The 21,402-nt window shown below is 44.2% G+C and overlaps 1 protein-coding gene, 1 non-coding gene and 1 pseudogene across 2 annotated transcripts in view; 1 reads left to right on the top strand and 2 right to left on the bottom strand.

Annotated features, from left to right (window-relative positions):
- Window positions 1-3,071: 3,071 nt before the first annotated feature.
- Window positions 3,072-3,144, bottom strand: TRNAG-CCC. Its single transcript has one exon. It is a non-coding gene; the product is annotated as a tRNA-Gly (tRNA).
- Window positions 3,145-10,135: 6,991 nt separating this feature from the next.
- On the bottom strand, window positions 10,136-10,995 carry LOC120852260 (annotated as a pseudogene).
- A 6,446-nt stretch (window positions 10,996-17,441) lies between these two features.
- The window catches only part of EIF2AK3 (eukaryotic translation initiation factor 2 alpha kinase 3), an 82,283-nt gene continuing 78,322 nt past the window's right edge, over window positions 17,442-21,402 (top strand). Inside the window, exon 1 of the mRNA XM_040224252.1 lies at window positions 17,442-17,937. Within this exon, the coding sequence (XP_040080186.1) occupies window positions 17,633-17,937 (305 nt within the window). The 5' untranslated portion in view covers window positions 17,442-17,632. The remainder of the gene's footprint in view (window positions 17,938-21,402) is intronic.

Here is a 21,402-nt window from a genome sequence, read left to right on the forward strand (position 1 = left end):
ATTTCAAGATGACCGTGAGAGCTGACTGTGCTCTTTCTGCAATGTAGCCCTTCTCTCTGCCTATAAAAACTTTTGCCCCCTGATTATCAGTGGGGAGTGATATCCTCCAGTATTCTTGCCTGGAGAATTCCTGTGGATAGAGGAGCCTGGCAGGCTACAGTCCATGGGGTCCCAAAGAGTCCGATACAACTGAGTGACTAATACTTTCACTTTCATATATATATATTTCATATATCTATATCCTTTTTCAGATTCTTTTCCACTATGGTATATTACAGGATATTGAATATAGTTGCCTTTGTTATACAGCAGCTCCCTGTTTATCTATTTTATATGTAGGTGTTTGTATCTGCTAACCCCAAACTCCCAATTTATTCCTTCCTGCTTCCCCTTTGGTAACCATAAATCTGTTTTTGATGTCTGTGAGTCTGTATCTGTTTTGTAAATAACTTCCTTTGTGTCACATTTTAGATTTCACATATACATGATATCATAGGCTATTTGTCTTTCTCTTTCTGATTTACTTCACTAGTATAACAATCTCTAAGTCCATCTACATTGCTGCAAATGGCAGTATTTAATTCTTGTTTATGGCAAGTAATGTTCCATTATATATATTATGGGGCCTCTATTTCTCCAGTGAAGCTCTTGTTCTCAGGCTTCACCAGTGAAGAGAAAATCAAAGGCCCAAATTATAACTCCAGAGATTGATTCTCTAAGGCCCACTCAGTCTTCCTGGAACTCTAGCTCCACAGTTGGCTATGCTAAGGCCCCACTCCAGAGTTCTTCCTCTCCTCAGTACTAGACACCTGTTGTTTTTGTCTGCCCAGCCTTCATCCCCTCCTCAACTGATAGGACTCTGATTTCCTGTAGGATCATTCCCTCCTCCCAAATTATTAATACCATGTAATCCAGCAATCCCACTTCTGGATCCATACACACAGAAGAACTGAAAGCAGGGTCTTGAAGAGATATTTGTACACCCATTTCATGGCAGCATCATTTACAATAGTTAAAATTTGGAAACAACCAAAGTGTTCATAAATGGATGAATAGATAAGCAAAATATGTTACACACATACAATGGAATACTATTTGGCTTAAAAAGGAGGGAAATTCTGACATACAATACAACATGGTTGAACTCTGAGGATTTTATGCTAGGTGAAATAAGCCAGACACAAAAAAATAAATACTGTATAAGTCCACTTATGTGAGGTATTTAGAAGAGTCAAAATCTTGGAGACAGAATGTAGAATGGTGATTGCCAAGGCTATTGTGTAATGAGTCCAGAGTTTTAGTTTTACAAGGAAAGAGTTCTGGAGATGAATGGTGGTGATGGTTGTACAACATTATGAATGTATTTAATAGCGTTGAATTACATCCTTTAAAATGGTTAGGACAGTAAATTTCATGTTATGTGTACTTTACCAAAAAATCTCTTGAGAGCTTTTAACCAGCCTGATGCCCAGGCTGTATCTCTAAGTAATTAATTACATCTGAGGATGGGATCCAGGCACACGCACACACACACACACACACACACACACACACATATATATATATATATATATATATATATATATATGTATTTTTTTCCCCCTCTTGGAAATAATGGAAACAGTGACAGACTTTATTTTCTTGGGCTCCAAAATCACCGCAGATGGTGACTGCAGCCATGAAATTAAAAGACCCTCACTCTTTTTAAGAAAAGCTATGACAAAGCTAAACAGTGTATTAAAAAGCAGAGATATTACTTTGCCAACGAAGGTCTCTATAGTCAAAACTATGGTGTTTCCAGTAGTCATGTACAGATGTGAGAGTTGGCCCATAAAGAAGGCTGAGCACTGAAGAATTGTTGCTTTTGAACTGTGGTGTTGGAGAAGACTCTTGAGAGTCCCTTGGACTGCAAGGAGATCCAACCAGTCCATTCTGAAGGAGATCAGTCCTAGGTGTTCATTGGAAGGACTGTTGTTGATGCTGAAACTCTAATACTTTGGCCACCTGATGGGAAGAGCTGACTCATTAGAAAAGACCCTGATGCTGGGAAAGACTAAGAACAGGAGGAGAATGGGCTGAGAGAGGATGAGATGGTTGGATGGCATCACCAACTCAATGGACGTGAGTTTGAGCAAGCTCAGGGAGATGGTGAAGGACAGGGAAGCCTGGTGTGCTGCAGTCTGTGTGCTGTACTGTTCTTAGTCGCTCAGTCATGTCTGACTCTTTGCGACCCGATGGGCTGTAGCCCACCAGCTCTTCTGTCCATGGGGATTCTCCAGGCAGGAATACTGGAGTGGGATGCTATTCCCTCCTCCAGATTATCTTCCCAACTGAGGGACTGAACCCAGGTCTCCCAGGTCTCCCAAGTCTTTATGGTCTGAGCCACCAGGGAAGCCCAAGAATACTGGAATGAGTAGCCTTCCTTTCTCCAGAGGATCTTTCTGACCCAGGAATCGAACCAGGGTCCCCTGCATTGCAGGTGGATTCTTTACCAGTTGAGCCACCAGGGAAGCCCAGTGCTACAGTCTATGGGGTCACAAAGATTCGGACACAACTGAGTGATTGAACAACAATAAAGGCTCCCCTGGTAATTCAAGTGCAGTCAAAGCTGAGTTCCAGTACACTAAAAGTAAAGTATATGTCAATTCTCCCTTCTCAGACTCTTCTCGAATAGCACTGAGTGGAATGTTGGGTAGGATCCCCTGTTTATTATGAAATATAAATACCTATATGGCCTTCTCTGGTGGCTCAGGTAGTAAAGAATCTGCCTGCAATGCAGGAGAGCCAGGTTCTGTCTTTGGATCAGGAGGATTCCCTGAAGAAGGGAATGGCAATCCACTCCAGTATTCTTTCCTGGAGAATTCCATGGACACAGGAGGCTGGTGAGCTACAGTCTATGAGGTCACAAAGAGTCAGACATGACTGAGCAACTAACACACACACATACAAACCTGTATCATTTATTTTTTAAGCCTACCGATTATTTCTTTTCTGTTTTTTTTCTTTCCTTAAAACATTTTTATTTATTTATTTGACTATGCCAGGTCTTAGTTACAGCATGCAGGATCACTTTCCCTGACCAGGGATTGAACCCAGGCTCCCTGCATTGGGAGTGCAGAGTCTTAGCCACTGGACCACCAGGGAAGTCCCAAAACCTATATAATTTAAGTGGTTATTTCTCTTGTATCTTCTTTCTCCACGCCCTCCTACTTTTGCTTCTTTCTCTCTTTCTGTCTTCCTTTCTGCCGAGTATATTTAATTATAAAAAGTATAAAATGTATAAGGTGTAAAAAACCATACAGTCCATGGAATTCTCTAGGCCAGAATACTGGAGCAGGTGGCATTTCCTTTCTCCAAGGAATCTTCCCAACCCAGGGATCAAACCCAGGTCTCCCACATTGCAGGCGGATTCTTTGCCAGCTGAGCCACAAGGGAAGCCCATATTTAACTGAATGCCTGTTAAGTTTGGTGTTAGTATGGTGCTCTTTTCCTCCTCTATCAATTGTCTTCCAAAACAGAAACTCCTGACTTGACTGCCTTTCCACCCTCCAGTTTACGTCTTGTCTGAAGTTCTAATTCTAGTTCCTGGCTCTCTGCCTCCCTGTCCTTTACCTTTCATTCTCGAGCAGTATAGCTCTTGCCCAAATAGTATGTTCAGGGTCCTTGACTTCCAGCATTCCCAAGATGGCCGTGCCAACAAAGTCCTTCAGGAATCCTCACTATCTCATATTCATTTCATAGTGTTGGGTACTCAAGGCTTAGTAAAACTTGTCTATGTGTGAGGGGCAAGTTCCCTAGGAAGACAGGAGATGGAAACCCTGGATCCCAGGACAATGGACTTTTGAGACGTTCCCCCTTCATTTTCTTACTGTTAGCAATAAAGTTTACTCAATCAGTTGATTGAAAGGAAGGTCTTCTTTGGTTTGGGTGGGTGTTAAAGGCAGGACAGTTAGGGGAGGTGGAAAGAGAAACGCTCCTTCTGTGTACCAGGGCCCAGTCAAGGCCCAAGGGACGCAGTTATAAAAGGCACAGCACCTGCCGTAAGGAAAACACAGTCTAAGGGGGAGGTAAGTGATTAGCAGGTGATTAAAATACCTTATGGTAAGTCCTATGCTAGGGGTGAGCATGGGTACCGTGGAAACTAAGAGAAGGGAACCAAACCTACCATGAGGAGATGAAGGAATAGTCAGGAAAGGCTTCTTGTAAGAGGCATCATGAGGACTGTTTAATTTTTAACTTAAAAAATATGCAGGTAACATAGGTTCAGGGTAGAAAATTAGAGTGACTCAAGAAAGGACATGAAAGATAAGCATAAACACCTTTTTGAAAATGTTCTGGGACTTCCCTTGTGGTCCAGTGGTTAAGAATTTGCCTTGTAATGCAGGGGACTTGGATTCAACCCCTGATGGGGAACTAAGAGCCCGCTTGCCCCAGAGCAACTGAGCCTGCACTCTACAACTACTGAGCCTCTGTGCTCCAGAACCCTCGAGCCACAGCTAGAGAGTCCATTTGAAAGTGTTAGTTGCTTACTCAGAGTTGTCCCACTCTGCAAGTCCATGGACTGTAGCCCACCAGGCTCCTCTCTCCATGGGATTCTCCAAGCAAGAATACTGAAGTGGGTAGCCATTCCCTTCTCTAGGGGATCTTCCTGACCCAGGGATCGAACCTGGGTCTGCTGCATTACAGGCAGTTTCTTTACCATCTGAGCCACCAAGGAAGCCCAGAGGGCCCATGGTTCACTACAAAAGATTCCATATGATGCAGTGAAGATCCCACATGCTGTAATTAAGACCCAACTCAGCCAAAAAAAACAAAAACAACAAAGTTCTAATTTGTGCAATGTTGAAGGGGGTTATGAGATTAAACTTACAACCACACTTTATTGTACAGGGTCCTGTCCTGGGATGCCATGCTTGGTGACAGGTGCCTGAAAATGCTGAAATCAGTCTCTGCAAAGATGTAAGTTCCTTGAGGAGACAAGAGGGGGGCAGATCTGTATCCAGGCCAAGGTCTTTTGAGGAGTCCTCCTCCACTCTCTGATTGCTGGCAACAAAAGTTACCCACCCAGTGAAGACCTTGAGGGGTCTTTCCACCTGAAGCATGCCTTGGACCTTATTTTATTTTATTTTTATTTTCTTGAGAAAGAAATGGAAAATTTTATTCAAGCCAACCTGAGGATTAATTGGGGAGACAGACTTTCAGGAAACTGAGGACTTCTCCCAGACCTTATTTCATTTTTTAATGCATCTATGCTGCAAGCACTGAGTGTGTTCCCAACTACCTGGCAGGGGGTGCAGAATGCAAATGGGAATATAGATCATGTGTTCCTCCAAAGAGCTACCAGTTTTGCTAGGAACGTCTAAAATGAATACTGTTTTTCTCCTGGTGATGAGAATAATTTCTGTCTGAATCTCAGTGCCTAGCAGGCAGGCCACAGCCTAGGCATTTAAAATATTTGATAAAGAATGCATAAGGCAAGTAGAAAACACTGAGTCTGTTTATAAGCTCCAGCCCTATTGTATGATAGACCATAGGGGAATAGAAACTCTTGTTGTTGTCAATTTTTATTAAGTAATCGATTTCTTTTAAAAAAAATTATTAATAATTATTTTTGGCTATACTGGGCCTTAGTTGCTGCGCTGGCTTTCTCTAGTTGCAGTGAATGGGCTTCTTATTGCAGTGACTTCTCGTTGTGGAGCAAGGGTTCCAGGGCCCACAGGCTTCAGCAGCTGCAGCACGCAGGCTCAGTAGTTGTAGCTCACAGGCCTAGTATGAGAGTCAGCAGTTGCGGTGCATGGGCTTAGTTGCTCAGCAGCACGTGGAATCTTTCCAGACCAAGGACTGAACACATGTCCCCTGCATTGGCAGGTGGATTCTTATCCACTGCACCACCAGGGAAGTTGCTTAATCTATTACTTTATTTAAGCTGTAGTAGATGATATAACTTTCACAGCATCATCTTTCAGGATTTGAAATAGCTCAACTGGAATTCCATCACCTCCACTACCTTTATTCGTAGTGATGCTTTCTAAGGCCCACTTGACTTCACATTCCAGGATGTCTGGCTCTAGGTGAGTGATCACACCATCATGATTATCTTGGTTGTGAAGATCTTTTTTGTACAGTTCTTCTGTGTATTCTTGCCACCTCTTCTTAATATCTTCCACTTCTGTTAGGTCCATACTATTTCTGTCCTTTATCAAGTCCATATTTGCAGGAAATGTTCCCTTGGTATCTCTAATTTTCTTGAAGAGACCTCTAGTCTTTCCCATTCTGTTGTTTGCCTCTATTTCTTTGCATTGATCACTGAGGAAGGCTTTCTTATCTCTTCTTGCTATTCTTTGGAACTCTATATTCAGATGCTTATATCTTTCCTTTTCTCCTTTGCTTTTCACAGCTATTTGTAAGGCTCCCCAGACAACCATTTTGCTTTTGTGCATTTGTTTTCCATGGGGATGGTCTTGATCCCTGTCTCCTGTGCAATGTCACAAACCTCCGTCCATAATTCATCAGGCACTCTATCTATCAGATCGAGGCCCTTAAATCTATTTCTCACCTCCACTGTATAATCATAAGGGATTTGATTTAGGTCATACCTGAATGGTCTAATGGTTTTCCCTACTTTATTCAATTTCAGTCTGAATTTGGCAATAAGGAGTTCATGATCTGAGCCACAGTCAGCTACTGGTCTTGTTTTTGTTGACTGTATAGAGCTTCTCCATCTTTGGTTGCAAATAATATAATCAATCTGATTTTGGTATTGACCATCTGGTGATGTCCATGTGTAGGGTTTTCTCTTGTGTTGTTGAAAGAGGGTGTTTGCTATGACCAGTGCATTTTCTTGGCAAAACTCTATTAGTCTTTGCCCTGCTTCATTCTGTATTCCGAGGCCAAATTTGCCTGTTAATCTAGGTGTTTCTTGACTTCCTACTTTTGCATTCTAGTCCTCTATAATGAAAAGGATATCTTTTTTGCATGTGAGTTCTAAAAGGTCTTGTAGGTCTTCATAGAACCGTTCAACTTCAGCTTCTTCAGCAGTTCTGGTTGGGGCATAGATTTGGATTACTGTGATATTGAATGGTTTGCCTTGGAAACGAACAGAGATCATTCTGTCGTTTTTGAGATTGCATCCAAGTACTGCATTTCAGACTCTTTTGTTGACCATGATGGCTACTCCATTTCTTCTAAAGGATTCCAGCAAATTTGGAAAACTCAGCAGTGGCCACAGGACGGGAAAAGGTCAGTTTTCATTCCAATTCCAAAGAAAGGCAATGCCAAAAAATGCTCAAACTACCACACAATTGCACTCATCTCACATGCTAGTAAAGTAATGCTCAAAATTCTCCAAGTCAGGCTTCAGCAATATGTGAACTGTGAACTTCCAGATGTTCAAGCAGGTTTTAGAAAAGGCAGAGGAACCAGAGATCAAATTGCCAACATCTGGTGGATCATCGAAAAAGCAAGAGAGTTCCAGAAAAACATCTATTCCTGCTTTATGGACTATGCCAAAACCTTTGACTGTGTGTATCACAATAAACTGTGGAAAATTCTGAAAGAGATGGGAATACCAGACCACCTGATCTGCCTCTTGAGAAACCTGTATGCAGGTCAGGAAGCAACAGTTAGAACTGGACATGGAACAACAGCCATGTCCTATTTGGACATGGTTCCAAATAGGAAAAGGAGTACGTCAAGGCTGTATACTGTCACCCTGCTTATCTAACTTCTATGCAGAGTACATCATGAGAAACGCTGGGCTGGAAAAAGCACAAGCTGGAATCAAGATTGCCGGAAGAAATCTCAATAACCTCAGATATGCAGATGACACCACCCTTATGGCAGAAAGTGAAGAGGAACTAAAAAGCCTCTTGATGACAGTGAAAGAGGAGAGTGAAAAAGTTGGCTTAAAGCTCAACATTCAGAAAATGAAGATCATGGCATGCTGTGTGATCACTTCATGGGAAATAGATGGGGAAACAGTGGATACAGCATCAGACGTTATTTTTTTGGGCTCCAAAATCACTGCAGATGGTGATTGCAGCCATGAAATTAAAAGACGCTTACTCCTTGGAAGGAAAGTTATGACCAACCTAGACAGCATATTGAAAAGCAGAGACATTACTTTGCCAACAAAGGTCCATCTAGTCAAGGCTATGGTTTTTCCAGTGGTCATGTATGGATGTGAGAGTTGGACTGTGAAGAAAGCTGATTCTTCAACATCTGGTGGATCAGCATACGCCAAAGAATTGATTCTTTTGAACTTTGGCGCTGGAGAAGACTCTTGCGAGTCCCTTGGACTGAAAGGAGATCCAACCAGTCCATTATAAAGGAGATCAGTCCTGGGTGTTCACTGGAAGGACTGATGCTGAGGCTGAAACTCCAATACTTTGGCCACCTCATGCAAAGAGTTGACTCATTGGAAAAGACCCTAATACTGGGAGGGATTGGGGGCAGGAGGAGAAGGTGACAACAGAGGATGAGATGGCTGGATGGCATCATCGACTCAATACACATGAGTTTGAATGAACTCCAGGAGTTGGTGATGGACAAAGAAGCCTGGCGTGTTGTGATACACAGGGTTGCAAAGAGTGGGACATGACTGAGGGACTGAACTGAACTGAACTGAACTGATATGCATATAATAGCACACACACACATATGTATACCGAAATATATATCACCCTCTTTTTATTTAATCAATTTAATTTATTCATTTGGATGCACTGGGTCTCAGCTGAGGCATGTGGAATATTTTAATTGCATCTTACGGGATCTAGTTCCCTGAAAGTGAAAGTGTTAGTCACTCAGTCGTGTTGGACTCTTTGTAACCCCATGGATTGTAGCTTACCAGGCTCCTCTGCTCATGGGATTCTCCAAGCCAAAATACTGGAGTGGGTTGTCATTCTCTTTTCCAGGGGATCTTCCTGACCCAGGGATTGAACTTGGGTCTCCTGCATTGCAGGCAGATCCTTTACCATTTGAGCCACCAAAAAGAGAAGAAGAAGAAAAAAAAAACACCAAAAAACAAACCAGGGATCAAATTCAGGTCCCCTGCATTAGGAGTGCAGGGTCTTAGCCAGGGGACCCCCCAGGGAAGTCCACCATCTTCTTTTTAATAGAAAAGCCTAGGGCAAAGTCCTAGAGGGTGTGTGTGTGTGTTCAGTCATGTCCCACTCTTTGGGGACCCCATGACCTATAGCCCACCAGTCTCTGTCCACGGAGTTTTCCAGGCAAGAATGGGTTGAATGGATTGCCATTTCCTCCTCCAGGGGATCTTTGCCACCCAGGGATCGAACCCAAGTCTCTTCTCTCCTAGAAAGATTAGAGACCAAAGTCTAGGATAGGACAGTGGGTAACAGCTGCTGTGAAAGAGCAGAAGCACAGGCAGACAGCAGTCATGAAGTGGGTTATCAGACAGAATGGAGTTCAGACTGTGTTGAAAGATGGGAGGGAAATATAACCAGTCAGAGACTACAAGGAAGCCTAGGGCTTATTTGTGACACACAGGATCCCTGGTTTTTGCCACCATAAAAGGGGACCAATGTATCCCAGTTTCTCCCAAAACCTTCTCAGTTTTAAGTTTTGCCCAAAACCTTCCCAGTTTTAAAGCACAAGCTTCCAAGTCCTGGAAAATCCAGGAGTCTCAGAACCATTCAATCATCTTGGTGGGTTGATCCTCTCTTCCCCTACACCCTGCCCAGGCAATAGAGATGCTGAGTTTTATTTCATCTTGTCTGGATGGAGGTTTGATTTGTTCTCAAATGTTCCAGGATGGAGAGAGACAAGGAGAAAGCACAGGGTTAGATCGTCAGCTTTGTTTTCTACCTTCACTGTCAAAGGAAAGAGCTGCATGACCGATTGCAGAACCGAACCTGGAGGCTGGATTTTCTTCAGGTTTCTTTGGCTCCAATGTAAATCAGATCAGGAGTCTTGATCCTTTTTACCATCCTTCACACCTGACTCTATGGCAGACTTTGTTTCCTCCACGGTCTGGATCAGGACTGGACTTGTCACTTTGACCTTTTGGGACATTTGCTCATCTATCTTTTCACCTTTCCTGCTGGTCTTTGCTCAGATGGCAGAGCCAAAACTACTATTGCTGCTCTGTGTCTGAGCTCTGAGATCAGCAGGAGGGTTAGATTGCTTCCCCCGGAGCTTTCTCCTTTGGTGGAGCGGCTGGCATTACCTTTAGAGACTGCTCAGGTTTGGGAGGCTTAGAAGTTGGAGAGTGACAATTTTTCTCCTTCGTAAGTATTTTCTTTTCTAGAGACTTCTTCCTATCTTTTCTTCATACATTTCTGCTAGGTGCGGTCTGTGATGACTCACTTCCTGTCCTCAGCCCTTCCTTTTCCTGAATTTCTTCACTTTGTCAGCTTGTGTGTCTCTCCCAAGTTTGAAGTTCTAGTTTTGGCTCTAGAACATCCCTAGCAGCTGTGTCAACAAGCTTTGCCCCTCACTCACAGAGGCTGCTCACCCGGAGGTGCTAGCAAAGGAAATGTCTTCCTTGGGAGTACCCTGAGGCTTTACATTCACGATGAGCCTGTGGGTGGGAGGACCTGTACCATCACGCCTCTCTAATCATCTCGTCTGCCATATCTATCTTCACAGTCGTCTCCTCTTCCTTTGTATTTCTAATGCCTCGGGTGCCCACGACCAAATACTCTTCCTGCCACTGCCTGTGGCATGTCCTGTAATCATAGACTCTGTTGTAGTCTCTACTGCCTCAGTCATCATAGCAATCCTGGCCCCCATGTCAATCCACATCCCCATGTGGATCGGACCATCCTACTATCCTATTTATCCTGACATGCATCATGATATTGGCATGAATCATAACTATCTCAACACTTGTCTCCAAAGCTATCATCACCTCTTCTGGACAGGTAGTCATCAAAGCTGTTTGCAGCAGGATAGGCCCTACAGTGTGAATCTCTTGTCAGAATACCAGTTTCTATCTTGACTGAAAGAACCAAGTATTGGATCAGCAATGTCCATTTGAAATCTCCTGCCATGAGGGCGCTGAGTTGGACAGGATTGAGCGACTTCACTTTCACTTTTCACTTTCATGCATTGGAGAAGGAAATGGCAACCCACTCCAGTGTTCTTGCCTGGAGAATCCCAGGGACGGGGGGAGCCTGATGGGATGCCGTCTATTGGGTCGCACAGAGTTGGACACAACTGAATCGACTTAGCAGCAGCAGCAGCAGCAGCCTTCTAGAAATCCTTCACTGATACTCGGGGTAATACTGAGCAAGGAATCTAAACTCAGGACCTCAAAGTCAGGGTAACCAAAACCTTTCAATCTGCTTGCTGGGTTCATGGGATAAATGCACTGGATTTGGGATGATAATGATGTATCAACTCAGGTTCATTGATTGTAGCAAATGTACCACCCTCGTGGGGGTGGACTTTGCTACTGGGGGTGGCTATCCGTATGTGGGGAGAGGAGGTATATGGGAACTCTGTACTTCCTGCTCAATTTTGCTATAAACCTAAAAACTACTCTTCTGTTTTTTAAGATTGCTTTTTTGATGTGGACCATTTTTAAAGTCTTTAATAAATTTGTTACAATATTGTTTCTGTTCTTTTGGTTTTTATTTTCCCACCAAGAGGCATATGGGATCCTAACTCCCTGACCAGGGATCGAACCTGCACCCCCTGCATTGGAAAGCGAAGTCTTAACCACTGGGCCACCAGGGAAGTCCTAAACTACTCTTAAAAAGTACAGTCTATTTAGGTCTACCACCCATTTTTTGATTGGATTGTTTGGGTTTTTTGCTATTGAGCTCCATAAGTTGTTATCACATTTTGGAGATTAATCTTTTTGTCTGACGTAAACAGACATTTCTCCAAAGACATACAGATGGCCAAGAGGCACATGAAAATATGCTCAACATCACTAATCATTAGAGAAGTGTAAGTCACAGTGTGGTATCACTTCATACCAGCCAGAATAGCCATCATCAAAAAATCTACAAACAACAAATGATGGAGACAGTGTGGAGAAAAGGGAGCCCTCCAACTCTGCTGGTAGGGGTGTAAATTGGTATAGCCACTGTGGAGAACAGTAACGAGGGTTCTTAAAAAACTAAACATAGAACACCACATGACCCATCAATCCCAGTCCTGGGCATATACCCTGAGAAAACCGTAATTCAAAAAGACACAAATACCCCATGTTCACTGATGCTCAGGGTACTACTATTCACAATAGTCATGCTATTTACAATAGCCAGGACATGGAAGCAACCTAGATGTCCACTGACAGATAAACGGATAAGGAAGATGTGGTACATATATATATATAATGGAATATTATGCAGCCATAAAAAAGAATCAATTTGAGTCTGTTCTAGTGAGGTAGATGAATCTAGAACCTGTTATTCGGAGTGAAGTAAGCCAGAAAGAGAAAAATAAATATTTCATATCAACGCATATATATGGAATCTAGAAAAATGGTACTGATGAATCTACTTGAAGATAGAGGCACAGATGTAGAGAACAGATTTTTCAACACAGTGGGGGAAGGAGTTGGGGATGAACTGAGAGAGTAGTATTGACACATATACACTATCATGTATAAAATAGATAACCAGTGGGAAGCAACTCCCTTGCACAGCACAGGGAGTTCAGCTCAGTGCTCTGTGATGACCTAGAGGGTGGAATTGGGAGAGTGGGAGGGAGGCTCAAGAGGGAGAGGATATAGGTATACTATGGTTGATTTATGATGTTGTACAACAGAAACTAGCACAACATTGTAAAGCGATGATATTCCAATAAAAAATAAAATTATCATACAATAAAAAAGTAAAATCTATTTTTAAAATGTTTAAGTCATTTTAAAAATTAACTGTTCCAGATCTAATTATGATTACATCAGATTTCTTTTTGCTATTGTTGGCATATATAACTTCTGCATGTACACCCTACAGTTATGTCTCTTATCTTTTATCCAGGCAGATAAGCTTTGTATTATAACAGTTCTTATGCCATACACGCTTAATGTCAATACTGATATACTGGCATTTATAGCTACCACTTACTGTTGTTAATCTCTACCTGTCCCACCTGTCTCTTGTCCTCTTTTTCCTCTTTTCTTGCCCACTTTGAATAAATCAGATTTTTATTGTTACATTTCCTCCCTCTATTAGTTATATCACCTTCGTATTCATATCATTCTTTAAGTGATTACCCTAAGACTATAACATGCATCCTTGACCTAATACTGTATAACTAAATTAGTACTTTATTTTCCCAAATAATGCAAAGATGTTTGACTGCTTATTTTAATTTTTTATTTATTTATTTATTTTTGGCTGTGCTGGGTCTTCATTGCTGTACTAGGGCTTTCTCGAGTTGCAGTGAGCAGGGCTACTCTATTTGCTGTGTGTGAATTTCTTGTTGCAGTGGCTTATCTTATGCACGGGCTCTAGGGTGCTCAGGCTTCAGCAGTTGTGGTGCACAGGCTTAGTTGCTGCGGAACATGTGGAATCTTCCTAGACCAGGGATTGCGAATCTATATCCCCTGCATTGGCACTTAGATTTTCCACCACTGAACCACCTGGGAAGTCCAGTGTTAGGCTGCTTTCACTGCATTTACCCACTCCCACCTTTCAAGCCATGGGCTTCCCCGGTGGCTCAGTGGTAAAAGAATCTGTCAGCACGGGAGTAACAGGAGATGACGGTTTGATCCTTGGGTCAGGAAGGAGGAGTCATCCTGGAGGAGGAAACGGCAACCCCCTCCAGTATTCTTGCCTGGTCGCAGACAGGACTGAGCACACACACATACACACTTCTTGTACTATTGTTACTTATTTTAGTTTTGCTATTGTCTAGTCACTAAGTCACGTCCAACTCTTGTGTGACCCCATGGACTGTAGCTCACCAGGCTCCTCTGTGCATGGGATTTCCCAGGCAAGAATACTAGAGTGGGTTGCCATTTCCTCTTCCAGGGGATCTTCCCAACCCAGGGATCAACCTTGCTTTTGCTCCATGCTCTTCAAAAGTGACAGTTGGGTTTTTTGGTCTCTTTGTATTTTGGGGGCCTGAATTTGCCCCAACTGTACATGCACGCCCATGCATGTAGTTATTTTTAGTCTCATACAGTTTCTTTGTATTTTGCCACTTGAGGAGAGATGTGTCCAGGTCAAGCATTGCAGCACTGCATTGAAGAGTCCAAGGCCCCAGCTGGTCTCACTGATTCAGATTTCAGAGCTACTGTGTAGTCACTGTGACTCTGCACGCTGTTAAAACTGGCACATACTCTTTCCCTTCCAGTAATTTTTTATCCCATTCAGCTGACCATGACTCAGGACTTATCTTCTTTTTCCAAAATGGAACTTCTTGCATGTTTTTTCTCTTGAGTTTAAAGCTTGACTCGTCTAATATTTTCAACCACTGTGCTCCCTTGCCTGTTCCCTTTCCATCATAGCACTTATCTTGGTTTTAATAATAATTACTAAAGTAGTGTCTGTCTCCCTAACTAGATAATTGTTAAGCTTCAGAAGGGCAGGGACCATGCCTGTTTTGTTCACATTTTTATTCCCATTACATGCAGGTGAACACATGGTCCTCCCTGCATGGTAAATGAATAATAATAAAACCTTCCACATAATTTACAAATGGCAAGCAGATTTCTGATTCATTAACTCAGATTGTTATTGTTCATGCCATGATCATCTTTTGAAAAAGTCACAGATCTATGAAGACTAAATCCACTGAAATATATACACAAGCTAATTTCAAATGTAAGCTTCCCAGGTGGCTCGGTGGTAAATGCAGGATTAGCAAAAGATGCAGGCCGATCCCTAGGTTTGGAAGATCCCATGGAGAAGAAAATGGCAACCCTTCTCCATATTCTTGCCTGGAAAATGCCACGGACAGAGAAGCCTGGAGGGTTATTGTCCATGGGGTCACCAAGAGTTGGACATGACTGGGCACGGAGCACAGGGCAATTCAAATGGGCGTTACAAGTAGTCAACAATCATTTCTCATTTCACCTTAATTTTCTGACACTTTTCTCATATTATCTCTTATATTCTCTCACTTAGGAGATCTGATCTGTTTAGTTGAATAGAAAGTGATCAACTAGTTTGCGCTCTCTCATCTACTCTTCATTTCAAAATAATTTATCTTTTCAGGGTCCTTTCTAATATTTACTTTCAACATGGAAGGCACAGCAGTCTGTTTTCTCCAGATACTCTGGGTTCTTGCTTCGTTAATCACTCCCTTCTATCTACGGCAACTACAATCTCTTCCATTTATCCATTTTGCTCTGTCCTCAGAGTTTCATTTATTCAACAAATATTTATTAAACGCTTACTAAATACTTTGCGTTGTTTTAGGCTCTTTGAACATATCAATGTGTAAATGCTAATGGAATTTATGTAGGCATGGAGGGAGACAGACAATAAATAAATATGCAAATTATAGCATCATTGACTCAATGGACATGAGTTTGAACAAATTTGGGAGATAATGGGCAGGGAAGCCTGATGTGCTGCAGTCCATGGGGTCCCAAAGAATCGAACAGGACTGAGTGACTGAACCAACAGATTTTATTAAAGAGAAAAATAAAGCAGGGGAGTAGTTTAGGAATTGAGGTGGGGTGGGAGGGCTTCAATTTTAAAAAGGGTCAGGAGAGGCTTTACTGGGAAGGTAACAGAGCCCTGAAAGAAGTGAGAGAACTAGTCTCATGAGTATCTGGGTGTTATGGGCTGAATTGTGTCTCCTTTGAAATTCATGCGTTTAAGTCCTGACCCTAGTACCCCCTCGAATGTAACCTTATTTGGAGAGAAACCTTTTAAGGAGGAGATTATGTTAAAATGAGGTGGTAATGAGGGCTACGATTTGGCCCATGTGGAAGCTGGAAAACCAGTGAAAAGTGTTTTATACAGGAAAGACTGATGTACTGGGTTAGCTATTGTTCAGTTGCCAAGTCCTCTCTGACTCTTTGCAACTCCATGGACTGCAGCAGGCCAGGCCTCCGTGTCCCTCACCATCACCCAGAGTTTGCCCAAGTTCATTTCCACTCAATCAGTGATGCCATTCAACCACTTCATCCTCTGTCTGGGTTTATTATATAGATGATAAAATGAAGATGGAGAATAGTCTTTTGAATTTAGCAATGGTGGCCACAGCATGAGCAGTTTGGTGGAGTTGTGGGAACAAAAGTAGTGTGTTTGACAAGGGGACAAGAGGAATCGAAGACAGAGTTTTTCCTGCACTGAGCAACTATGAAATATGGTTGACTGTGGAAAGGGACGTGGAGGGTTTTGCTTTTGGACTGAAGAAATTAAGAGCATGTCTGTATGCCAGTAGCTTAAAAAAAAATAAGACCTCCAAAATTTTGATGGGGACATAGCCTCACATATAGCCACACAATTAGTCTTATCTTTAATGCTCTTTTCAATTGAAAACACTGCTGAGGAATTCACAGCAGTTGGGTTGTTTCTAAACCACAACTCTTATCACTTCACGCATCTGCTCAGGAATCTTCAGGGTGTCCGAAACTGCATGAAAAGTTCTAATGCCTTGACCAAACATTCAAATCTCCACTTTGGCCTTTTGTGGTTTTATCTCTTTCTTGCCCTGTTAGCGAACTACAAAGCATGGCAGACCAGGATCAGAAGGCTTGGATGAAAAGTCATAGTTCTGTAAATAACTACTTATGTGACTGAAGACAAATGACGTAAGTGCACCAGGCCTGTGCTCCTTCTCCTTTCTAACAAGGAAGGGGCGTGTCGGATAGACTAGATTGCTGTAGGTCACCGAAAAAATCAGCATCTCTAAACAAGCGGTAATTCGCAGCCCAGTGGCTGGATCTTCTACCCAACTCATGTTATCCCTTCCACTTTCGGGAACTACATGTTTTGTGCGGTCACTTATTTTTCCTGCTCTTCTTTTGAGTTTCCAAACGGACCAGGGTTTACAGCGGTAACTCCTTGAAGATCGGCCGCCACCCCACCACCAGGGACTCTCCTTTCACTCTTCCTTTCACTTGGGACTGTCCTCTCCACAGTCAGAATCCGCCACGTAGTAAGTGCTGCTTCCAACCAATCAAGAAGAAATTATCTCAGACTTTTGAGGGACATCCGCTTCCACCAATGATCTTCAAGTATTCTCTAGCGCCTCGCTTTGAGGGGCGAGGCCAATCAGCACAATGGCCAATCTTCTCTGGGGAATGGCGTTCTGGGTACTGCCAAATCAACCAATCAGGCAAAAAAACTGCCTGGAGGGGCGTTTCTCATTGGTAAGCGCGTCCGGAAGAGGGCAGGCCTCCGGCTAAAGGCAATACAATTTGATTGGCAGCTTTGCTGTTGACAACCCAGGAGAGCCCACCTGCTCCAACAAGACTAGCGTCGGTGCCCAGAGTGGCAGAGTCTGCAGCCAGTCAGCGAGCAGATGCGCGGAAAGATCGTTCAATGGGCGATGTCCGGGGGAGGCTGTCACTCAGGTGGCGCTGGCGGAGGCCGGGCTAAGACGTGGCCAAGGGAAAGCTGCTGGACTTCCTGACCGTCTAGGCGGCGGCGGAGTCCCTAGCGCGTCCTCGCCTTGATCGGGGATTCTGAACTGCGGGAGAGGCGGGCGCCGGTAGCTACACCTCCATGCCGGCTCGCGGGGCGGGCCGCTGATGGAGCGCGCCACCGGCCCGGGGTCGCTGGCACGGACGCTGCTACTGCCGCTGCTTCTGGGGCTCGTGGCGAGGACAGTGGCCACGCGGCGCACCTCTGACCTCCTCGCACCGACAGCGGAGGCGGCGTTCGGCCTCGGGGCCGCTGCGGCTCCCACCTCGGCTACGCGGGTGCCGGCGGCGGGCACCGTGATTGCGGCCGAAGTGACGGTGGAGGACTCCGAGGCGCTGCCGGCGGCTGCAGGCGAGCAGGAGCCGCCGGAGCCGGAGCCGGAAGAGGAGCCCGATATTCGGCCGTGCGGGAGGTAAGGGGCGCGGATAGAGCACCGAGATCGCTGACCCCTGGAGGCGACTTGTTTATGCGCGTGCGCCGCGGAGGATCCAGGGGCCGCGGTCCCCCCTCCGCCGCGACTTCTAGCTGGCAGAGGACTGCTGGTGACCTAGGGGAGAGAGCGGGGCCGCCTGCCCATCCCCTGGACCAGAGAAGGGCCTCACTCTGCTCCCTGGCACCCAGTTGTAGTTCCCTGGTGCGAGCAGCATCCTCAAAGATACCTGGAGGATGCTCGGAGAACGGAGTGAGAAGCGGGGAAGAAACGTTTCTTTCTTTCTTTCATTGCTTTCGAGCTTTACTCGTACCGCAAGCAACTTACAGCACCCCTCATCGTTTGTTTTTTTTTTTAAATGAATTACCTTATGTCTGTGCTAGTGTGACAGCTCTATGGGGAAAGAACTTCATAAAGAGATTTCAACATTTTTCTTTAAATACATCCCTGTAGTGCCCACGCACCAGGGTTGAGGTCAGTATTTCTCTAATTGAGATCTGTGGAACACCTGCATTAGAACCGCCCGGGGATGCTGGTTGACTGTATACAGTTTTCTAAGTCCCATTCCAGATTGACTGGATTAGACTTCCTCAGGGTAAAAAACTGGAATCTGCACATTTAATACGCATTGCAGACAATTCTTGAACACACTAAAGTTTAGAAGCTATGGTTTTGTTTGAATTTCGGCAGTTCTTTGATATTTAGAGGGTTTAGTATATAAACATTTAATATAGAGCTGTTTTGGTTGAGTTGTTTCATCTCCTTAAAAACGTTTCTTCAAGATACATGTTTTAAAGCACTTTTCATGGCTGGGCACACATGTGAGGCATTTTAATGGTAAATTATTTCGCAGATGACTAACTTTAGCACATCCGAGGAGATAGTGAGATCCCATTTAATGGATGGAATGAGAACAGGAGCATTAGGTAAATTAAACCAGAGAGGGTTACTGGATTATAAAGTATTTTAAGTTTAAATGTAGTAATGACTAGATTATGACAAATTAGTTTTACTTTTTCAGTTAAATATCAGAGCTTTGATCTATATGCCTGGGTGAGGGCGCTAAGTCACTTCAGTCGTGTCGGACTCTGCGACCTGTGGACGGTAGCTCGGCAGGCTCCTCTATCCGTGGCATTCTCCGGGCAAGAATACTGGAGTGGGTTGCCATGCCCTCCTCCCGGGGATCTTCCCGACCCAGGGATTGAACCCACCTTAGCAGGTGGGTTCTTTACCACTAGCATCGCCTGGGAAGTACTAAAATTTTAGAAACACCCTTTGAATGTTTATATGTAGATGATTTTAAAATGCCAAACATTTGACAGAATGTTCAGAGGTTTTGCTGATGAATTAGCTAGCTATCCGGAAAGAATGTTTTTATTTATCTTAAACTTCTGAAGCACTTGCCCAAAGAGAGTTACATGAAGTAGAGTAATCTGTTTCATTTTTCTTAAAATACAGATCCACTGGAGCAGGTATTTATTGATGCTTAAAAGCCCCCCGCCCCATGATGCCCTGGGGTTACAGAGGTTAGGCAGATAGCTCCTGTCCTCCAGCAAGAGGTGCAGTCCAGCAGTGAGGATTAAATAAGATGACCCGTAATGACATTACAGGGCAGAAGCAATGCAAATTAAGTGCCATCAGTGTCCCATGTTTCTTGTGGTGTTCAGTGAGTGGTACTGGGGTGAGGTAGGAAAGAAAACAAGAATATACTCTGGCAGAATGAGTTGCTTCCTCAAAAGTGGGTAGAAATGGGGTGAGCAGAGGCTGGACTTGAAACAGCGAGGGGCACAGCAGCTGTGTGTTTAGGGAGGGCTTCCCAGGTGGTGCTAGTGGTAAAGAAAATGCCTGCCAGTGCAAGAGATGCAAGAGACTCGGGGTTTGATCCTTGGGTCCGGAAGATCCCCTGGAGGAGGGCATGGCATCCCACTCCAGTATTTTTGCCTGGAAAATTCCACGGACAGAGAAGCCTGATAGGCTGCAGTCCACAGGGCCTCACAGAGCCGGACACGACTGAGAGCATACGCACACACCCATTATTTTGTTTGTATGCATCTGTGTGTGTGTGCATGTGAGTGACCTGTAGGTACGAAAGAGTTACAAACGTACACACATACATACATATGTGCTGGGCAGGGAGGGGTAGACGATAAGGCTAGAAAAATAGGTTGCAGCCATGTTGTATACATACAGCCATATGCTGGTAACATCATCATCACCTGGAAATGTTAGAAATCCAGAATCAGGCCCCGCTGAGACCCACTGAATGAGTATCTGCGTTTGAAGAAGATCAGCTTGCAGTTCACATGCACACTACAGTTTGTTCATTTGTTTTTGGCTGCACCCCTTGACATGTAGGATCTTAGTTCCCTGAATGGGTGCATGCTAAGTCACTTCAGTCGTGTCTGACTCTGTGATCCTATGTACCGGAGCCTGCCAGGCTCCTCTGTCCATGGGATTCTCCAGGCCAGAATACTGGAGGGAGTTGCCATTTCCTCCTCCAGGGGATCTTCCCAACACAGGAATTGAACCTGTGTTGTTACGTCTACCTGCATTGGTAGGTGGGTTCTTTACCACTAGTGCTACCTGGGAAGCTCCCTTAGTTCCCCAACCAGGGATCAAACCCGTGCCCCCTGCAATGAAAGTGAGGAGTCTTAACCACTAAACCATCAGGAAAGTCCCTCATGCACTACAGTTTGAGAAGTGTTGTGTAGAGTATCTCAAATGCCAGGCCTGATCTAAGTTTGTGCTTAGGGACTATTTCTCTGGCATTACTGGGTACAGTAAAAAAACTTGAGGTGTGGAAACCAAAAGGAGCATGTTATAACAGTGTCTGTGAAAGGTGCACTGTCCAGTGGATAGAGAACAGAGGGGGTAGCGTTGAGAGATTGCAGGTGGAACCTTGGTTCTTGGCAAATAAATTGATTCCTCCTCTCCACTAGCTAAAGATGCAGATGGGATGGCTAGGGAGTAGAGCACAGGTGGAAAGTGGAAAGATTAAGGCGAGACGGGGAAAAGGTAACTGGGTTGGTGTTGGACATGGTGACTTGGCAGTGCTGGCAGGAAGTCTAGAGGGAGAGATTAAGTAGGAAACAGTGCCTGTAGGTGGAGAGATGTCAGGGTAAATGGTTGAAACTGTGCAAAGAGGAGCTTGGGATAAAAACTTCAGGAAATGCCCTTTATGTTTTAGAGAGATAAGTCGGCAAAGGTGACAGGTACAGCTGGCCAGGTTGTACAGCAGGCATAGGGTGAGGACTGAGAAAATGAAGGTAGTGGTAAAGATCCTGCCTGCCAATGCAGGTGGATGTAAGAGAGGGTTCAATCCCTGGGTCACGAGTGACAACCCACTCTAGTATTTTTGCCTGGAAAATCCCATGGACAGAGGAGCCTTGCAGGCTACAGTCCATAGGGTTGCAAAGAATTGGATGACTGAAGTGACTTAGCAATCAA

This window comes from Oryx dammah, unplaced genomic scaffold, assembly GCF_014754425.2.
Source record: "Oryx dammah isolate SB20612 unplaced genomic scaffold, SCBI_Odam_1.1 HiC_scaffold_25, whole genome shotgun sequence".
Taxonomy (NCBI): Eukaryota; Metazoa; Chordata; class Mammalia; order Artiodactyla; family Bovidae; genus Oryx; species Oryx dammah.